At 40.4% G+C, this 8,221-nt stretch overlaps 1 protein-coding gene across 1 annotated transcript; it reads left to right on the top strand.

Moving 5' to 3' along the window:
* The first annotated feature begins 997 nt into the window (after positions 1-997).
* LOC107610693 (uncharacterized) lies at positions 998-7,981 on the top strand. The gene is made up of 2 exons (XM_088495206.1): positions 998-2,123; positions 7,797-7,981. Exons 1-2 carry the CDS (start codon positions 998-1,000, stop codon positions 7,820-7,822), a joined length of 1,152 nt encoding a protein of 383 aa, XP_088351332.1. The 3' UTR covers positions 7,823-7,981.
* The last annotated feature ends 240 nt before the right edge of the window (positions 7,982-8,221 follow it).

The following is an 8,221-nucleotide window of genomic DNA, read 5'->3' as shown; positions in this document are numbered from 1 at the left end:
AAATGCATGATGGAATTGGAGGTATGGAGGAATGGCAGTATAGGACTTAGATTTAAGGTTAAGTTAAGTTAGGATTAAATATTTTTAGGAAACCACCTTTTATGGCTTCTGTTTAATACTTTAAGCTCTACAATCTGAGTGTCGGCGTTCTAGGATTGCCTCTGGCATTCCCAGGACCTTATATATTATGTGTGTGGCACCTTTACCATACTGAGAACCTCCGGTTCTCATTCCATACTATGTTGTTGTTTTTCAGATGCAGGTCGGGAGCCATCTCGTTAGGCGTCTGGACTCTTAAAGCGGAGGGGTTACTGGATAGTGTTGTTGTATAGTTTTGTTGTACAGTGATGTATATATATGTACTTAGCTTTCTCTCCTTATAACTTGTCCTTTTTGATCCTCTTAGAGGTTTATGGAGAGGCAGGATTGTGTGTATGTACTTTTGGGTTTTGGATATGTATGTATATGTGTAAATATTCTCCGGCCAGTCTTGACTTCGCAGGCTGAGTTAGGAGCTTGTTATTTTGTATCTTTGGCACTCTATTCCTACTTCTGTTATCTTATGTTTGACAGTTACGGTTTTCTTAGCATGCAAGTTAACTCGTTCCTTGAGCGTTGCGCTTTTATCTCGCGATTTTTATTTCCCCTATCCTTCAAGGCTCCTAGTATATTATAACTCTTCTGCTATTATATGTACTTATTTTATTTTAGAGGTCGTAATACCACATCACCTCTGTTTTACGACTTAAGCGTAAAGCTTTGTGTGGTAGGGTGTTACATTAATGGTATCAGAGCAGTTCGTTCCTATAGAGCCTGAAAGACGGACTGATTGTGCTTCTGTGCATTCTCTGTATATGTGTTTATGTGCTATTAGGATATCTGATTGATATATATGGCATAAACGTTTGTGAGCATGCATTTGGAACTTAAAGCATTAGACCTGTGATATTGAGACTGATCAACTTAATATCACTTGTTTGGTGTGTATAGGGACCAGATGTCGACTCGCGGACGTGGTCGCGGGCGAGGTAGAGGTAGGACAGGCACCGTTACTCCTGTACCCACAGGGACTGATCCAGTAGACTTTATGGCTGCCTTGGGAAATATGGCTGCAGCTATGCAGGCAACAGCTGAGGCACTGGGTAATCAGATAAATCAGGGTAATCATGGGAACAATAATGATGAGGACGGTCCTATGACACTTGCTACATTTCTGAAAGTTCGCCCTCCGACTTTTAGGGGAACCTCAAATCCAACTGATGCAGATAATTGGATTCAGGCTATGGAAAGGGCGTTACAGGCACAACAGGTTCCTGAAGAGCAATGGGTTGAATTTGGAACTTATCAGTTGCAAGGTGAAGCTCAGTATTGGTGGCAGGGAACACGACGTATCCTGCAGCCTGATGGTGCTGTGATTCCTTGGGAGGTTTTCCGGACAGAGTTCTATAAGAAATACTTTCCTAATTCAGCTAGAAATGCCAAGGAACTTGAATTAATGCAGTTAAAGCAGGGACAAATGACTGTTGCTGAGTATACCAGCAAATTTGAGGAGTTATGTCGCTTTTCTCGTATCTGTCAAGGTGCGCCTGAAGATTTTGCTGAATGGAAGTGTATTAAATATGAGGGAGGTCTTCGGAGCGATATTCTGAGCTTCGTTGCCCCAATGGAGATCAGGGTGTTTTCTGAATTGGTGAATAAGAGTAGGGTGGCTGAGGATTGTGTGAGGAAGGCGGCAGCAGAGAAAGGGAGTTTGAGGATGCTTTTTCAGAGGCCTTCAGGGAGGAACTTTGCTCCGAGAGGTAGGAATTTCAAACGTGGAGGTTTTGTTTCGCAGCAGACTCAGGGTCAAGGTAATTACAGAAGGCCGAATATTACTGCTAATCAAGGAAAAAGGTTTGGGAAGCAGCCACAGCAGGATCTGAATTGTCAGAAGTGTGGAAAATATCATCCTGGAGTTCCGTGTAGATTAGGACTTGGAGTGTGCTATTCCTGTGGACAGCCCGGGCATATAGCCAGGAATTGCCCTGAGAAGAAGAAGTATGAGACTGGTAGGGTGCAGCAGCCGGGGAGAGTATACACCACTTCTACCATTGGTGCTGAGGGATCTGAGACACTGATTAGAGGTAATTGTGAAATGGCTGGTAAAATCTTAAATGCTTTATTTGATTCAGGAGCGTCTCATTCATTTATTGCATTTGAAAAGGCCAATGAATTAGGATTGAGAATGGTGGTTTTAGGTTATGATTTGAAAGTATATAATGCTACTCATGAAGCTATGGTGATTAGGATAGAATATCCACAAGTTCCTTTTCGAGTGCAACAACGTGAATTTGTGCATGATTTGATTTGTTTGCCTATGACTGGTCTTGATCTCATTTTGGGGTTGGATTGGTTATCCAAGAATCATGTTTTACTTGATTATTCTGAAAAGTCAGTACAGTTTATGCCGGAAGGGTCAGAAGCACCAGTTGTGGTGAATAGTTACTATTTGAATTCTATGATAGTAAACTGTTCTGGAACTGAATGTCAGGGTATTATGTTATTAACTGCGGGAGTATCAGGTGATGATCAGAGTTTAGAGCAAATTCCGGTTGTATGTGAATTTCCAAATGTGTTTCCGGATGATATTAATGAATTCCCACCTAACCGAGAGGTTGAATTTGCAATTGAGTTGGTACCTGGATCCGGTCCAATTTCAATTACTCCTTATAGGATGTCGCCTTTAGAAATGGCTGAACTGAAAGCTCAGCTGGAAGATCTGTTGGGTAAGCATTTTATCCGACCAAGTGTTTCTCCGTGGGGAGCGCCAGTGTTACTGGTAAAGAAGAAGGATGGGAGTATGCGGCTGTGTGTCGATTATCGGCAATTGAATAAGATCACTGTGAAGAATAAATATCCGTTGCCTAGAATCGATGATCTAATGGATCAGCTACAGGGTGCCAGTGTGTTTTCTAAGATTGACCTGCGATCCGGATATCATCAGATAAGGGTTAGAGACGAGGATATTCCGAAAACTGCTTTCAGGACCCGTTATGGTCATTATGAGTATACAGTGATGTCTTTTGGGTTAACTAATGCCCCGGCAGTATTTATGGATTATATGAACAGGATTTTTCGACCATATCTGGACAAGTTTGTTATTGTCTTCATTGATGACATTCTTGTTTATTCTAAGACTGAAGAGGAACATGCTGATCACTTGCGGATTGTGCTTCAAATTCTGAGAGATAGGAAGTTATATGCTAAGTTATCTAAATGTGAGTTCTGGAAGAGTGAAGTGAAGTTTCTCGGCCACGTGGTGAGTAAGCAGGGGATAGCTGTGGATCCTGCTAAGGTGGAAGCAGTGATGAATTGGGAGCGACCAACTTCAGTGACAGAGATAAGGAGTTTCTTAGGTTTGGCAGGGTATTATCGCAGATTCATTAAGGGATTTTCACAGCTCGCCTTACCTTTAACTAAGTTGACTAGGAAGGATACACCTTTTATCTGGACTCCGGAATGTGAAGAGAGTTTCCAGGCATTGAAGCACAGGTTGACTACTGCACCTGTATTGGTATTACCTGAACCAAGTGAATCGTTTGAAGTGTATTGTGATGCATCTCTGAAAGGGTTGGGGTGTGTTTTGATGCAGCACCAGAATGTTGTAGCATACGCCTCACGGCAGTTAAGGCCGCATGAGATGAACTACCCGACACATGATTTAGAACTTGCTGCTGTTGTGTTTGCTTTAAAGATTTGGAGGCACTACCTCTATGGCGTTAAGTTTCATGTTTTCTCAGACCATAAGAGTTTGAAGTATCTTTTTGAGCAGAAAGAGTTGAATATGCGTCAGAGGAGGTGGATGGAGCTTCTGAAAGATTATGATTTTGAATTGAATTATCATCCAGGAAAAGCGAACGTTGTGGCGGACACTTTGAGTCGGAAGTCTTTATATGCAGCTTGGATGATGCTACGGGAGGAAGAGTTACTAAAGGCATTTCGAGGTTTGAATTTGGGAGTTAGAGAAGAATTTGGAATTTTGTGTTTGAGTCAGTTACAGATTTCAAGTGATTTTAAATCAGAACTTCTGAAGGCTCATCAAGATAGTGAAGCGTTACGTAAGGTATTACCAGCAGTTGAACAGGGAAAACAGTGGAGAATGTCAAAAGGTCAGGATGGTTTATGGAGGTTCAAGAACCGGATTATTGTGCCTGATGTTGGAGACCTACGACAAAGTATCTTGAAGGAAGCTCACAAGAGCGGGTTTTCAATTCACCCAGGGAGCACTAAAATGTATCAGGATCTGAAAGCGATGTTCTGGTGGCCAGGTATGAAGAATGATGTGGCATTGCATGTATCTAAATGTTTAACGTGTCAGAAGGTTAAGATTGAGCATCAGAGACCATCAGGGACCCTTCAGCCTTTGGAGATTCCACAATGGAAATGGGAGAGTATCGCAATGGATTTTGTGATAGGGTTGCCTAGAACCCGATCAGGTTATGACACTATTTGGGTGGTTGTAGATCGACTAACAAAATCAGCTCACTTTCTTCCTATCCGAATAAGTTGCACAATGGAGGAATTGGCTCGAATGTATATCAAAGAGATTGTCAGGTTACATGGTGTGCCCTCTACTATTATATCTGATAGAGATCCCCGTTTTACATCAAGGTTCTGGGGAGCTTTTCAGCGTGCATTTGGGACTCAGTTAAGCTTGAGTACTGCGTATCACCCTTAGACAGATGGTCAGTCAGAAAGAACTATTCAGACCTTGGAGGATATGCTAAGGGCTTGTGTTTTGGACCAGCCGGTAAGCTGGGACCGGTATATGCCATTAGTAGAGTTTGCTTATAATAATAGCTATCATGCGAGCATCGGAATGGCTCCATATGAGGCTCTGTATGGCAGGAAATGTCAGTCTCCGTTGTGTTGGTATGAAACTGGAGAAAAGAGTTTATTAGGGCCTGAGATGATAGCTGAAACGACTGAGCAGATAAAGAAGATTCGTAATCGAATGCTTATAGCCCAGAGCCGCCAGAAAAGTTATGCTGATCAGAGGCGAAAGCCTTTGGAATTTGAGGAAGGAGAACATGTTTTTCTGAAAGTAACACCAACCACTGGAGTGGGAAGAGCTATTAAGACCAAGAAACTGAATCCCCGTTATATTGGACCGTTCGAGATTCTGAAGAGAATTGGACCAGTGGCTTACAGAATTGCCTTACCGCCATACCTTTCGAATTTGCACGATGTATTTCATGTATCACAGCTTCGGAAGTATACTCCTGATGCAAGTCATGTTCTAGAACCAGAATCAATCCAAGTGAGAGAAGATCTAACACTCCCAGTAATTCCGGTGAGGATTGATGACACCAGTGTTAAACGATTACGAGGAAGGGAAGTATCATTGGTAAAAGTAGCTTGGAGACGAGCTGGTATCGAGGAACATACCTGGGAACTCGAATCAGATATGCGAAAGGACTATCCACATCTCTTTTCAGGTAACTATATTTGAATTTTGAGGGCAAAATTCTTTATTAGGTGGGTAGGATGTAAACCCCGGTTAAATTAGTAGATAATTAGTTAATAAATTATTTTTTAATAAGGAGGATTAGAAATGCGAATATTATATCAAAATAGGGTAGAGCTCATCGAAACGAGAATTTTGACACTAATTTTGAAGAAAACGGTCTAAGAATGGACCGAAAGGACCGAACCGGTTGAACCAGACCCGAACCGGGCTATCGGTTCAATCGGACCAGCCCTATTAAATGAACCCAGCTTTGTCTTCTCCCTCATTACTGCAGCAACGAAGCTTTCAGCTTCCAGGGAGAAGAGAAACGAGAAATATCCCGTAACCCCAACGTAAATTTCCGATCCCCGTAACTTCTCCGTCCGAGCTCCAATCGCCGCACCGTTTGCGGCCACGTGTTCACCGCGTCGAGCTCTACATTTCTATCGGAACAATTTCATAGGTAACTTGTTTAATCACTCTCAGCTTCATCTTCCCCCAATTTTCGAATTTTAAGTGGGAATATTGAATTTCTTTGATTTCTGATGTTTTAGGATCCAATTAGCTTGAGAGAAACGTTCACTCTTGCTTATGTGAAGCTTGGGTAAGGTGAGGATACGATAATTCTATTTTAATTTCATTAAATTTGAGATTTGAGTATTAAATTGGGTATATATGTATTATGAATGTGTATTAGGTTGAAAATAAATAATTGGAGCTTGAAATTGTGAATACTGGAACTTGGAGGAAGCAGATTAGTTGAGTTTTGAGGGGCTGTTTTGGTTTTGAATAAATAGCTTTGGTCGTTACGTGGAAATCGGCTAAGGTATGGTTTAGGTTTCTTGCATTTAATATATAATGTTCTGTGAAAACTTAGGCTAGACGGCCATAGGATAAGTTGGAATGCAGGTGTATGTTTAATGTTTAGTAATTTGTTGATGAATATATTTGGTTGAAGTTTATTGGATAATTAGTTTTTAATTTTGGATGGTGAATGTTGTTATGTTAATTTGGAGAGAATTATGGTTGAATGTTATTGTTGATTAACTAATGATTTAGTGAATTATTGATTTGAGGTATAACTATTGTGGAGGTTGTTGTGATAATGAGGTATTTTGTGTTAAAAGCCTAGGATTTGTGAACTATGATCTTTAGTTGAATTTTGGTTGTTGGATTTGAATATTGTATGAGTTTAATTGTTGATTTGAAGTAGATTTATTGTGGTGATTGTTATGATGATGAGGAAGGGTATGTTGAATTGAAAAGAAAGCAGGTTTGGACCCGAAAAGGGTGGCAAAGTCCGAGTTTTAGAGGAGATGCTGCCGAAATTTTATAAAAAATTAGAGATTTTATTTAGATGATTATTTAAAAGAGATTTAGATTTAAGGGTTATATGGTTTGATTTTGAGTTATTAAGATAGTGAGTATGTTTTAAGTTTGAAGTTTGATTCTTAGAAAAGAATGAATTATGCTTTGAATTGAAACTATTGATGGATGGAATGGGAGGTGATATAATGAAGGATAAGGATTGAATATGTTTAATGTATGATGATGAATGAGATGCAATTGGGAATGATGTGGATGTTGATGAATTATAATTGAATTATTTATATGGCTTATGAATTTGAATAATCTGAGATACGAGATTCCCTGGATTAAGTGCCGTGGCTTGCCACCATGTGTACCAGGTTGAAAACTCGATACTCTGTTGACCCTACGACGTAAGTGTGACCGGGCACTATATAAATTCCCGGGAATGTTACCCCCATTGAGCAATATTGATTATTTGAGAAAAATCTATGCATAGACTCTTGGGGATGCACGTCGGGGGACAGTCTAAGGACAATTCAGACTTGTCGGGTTGGCTGGATAACCGACAGATGAGCCTCATCAGCCATAGGACAGGCATGCATCATATGCATATTACTTGAATTACTTGCTTGTGCTCTAATTGGGTGTGCCTATCTGTATTTGCCATGCTAAATGTGTATTTGTTACCTGCAGTAGTTGTAACTTTCTTGTGTTTGCCTTTATCTGTTTATTTGTCTGTGAAAATGCATGATGGAATTGGAGGTATGGAGGAATGGCAGTATAGGACTTAGATTTAAGGTTAAGTTAAGTTAGGATTAAATATTTTTAGGAAACCACCTTTTATGGCTTCTGTTTAATACTTTAAGCTCTACAATCTGAGTGTCGGCGTTCTAGGATTGCCTCTGGCATTCCCAGGACCTTATATATTATGTGTGTGGCACCTTTACCATACTGAGAACCTCCGGTTCTCATTCCATACTATGTTGTTGTTTTTCAGATGCAGGTCGGGAGCCATCTCGTTAGGCGTCTGGACTCTTAAAGCGGAGGGGTTACTGGATAGTGTTGTTGTATAGTTTTGTTGTACAGTGATGTATATATATGTACTTAGCTTTCTCTCCTTATAACTTGTCCTTTTTGATCCTCTTAGAGGTTTATGGAGAGGCAGGATTGTGTGTATGTACTTTTGGGTTTTGGATATGTATGTATATGTGTAAATATTCTCCGGCCAGTCTTGACTTCGCAGGCTGAGTTAGGAGCTTGTTATTTTGTATCTTTGGCACTCTATTCCTACTTCTGTTATCTTATGTTTGACAGTTACGGTTTTCTTAGCATGCAAGTTAACTCGTTCCTTGAGCGTTGCGCTTTTATCTCGCGATTTTTATTTCCCCTATCCTTCAAGGCTCCTAGTATATTATAACTCTT

Source organism: Arachis ipaensis, chromosome B10, assembly GCF_059453495.1.
Source record: "Arachis ipaensis isolate K30076 ecotype BB chromosome B10, ASM5945349v1, whole genome shotgun sequence".
Lineage (NCBI taxonomy): Eukaryota > Viridiplantae > Streptophyta > Magnoliopsida > Fabales > Fabaceae > Arachis > Arachis ipaensis.
This window is presented reverse-complemented; position numbering and strand designations above follow the sequence as displayed.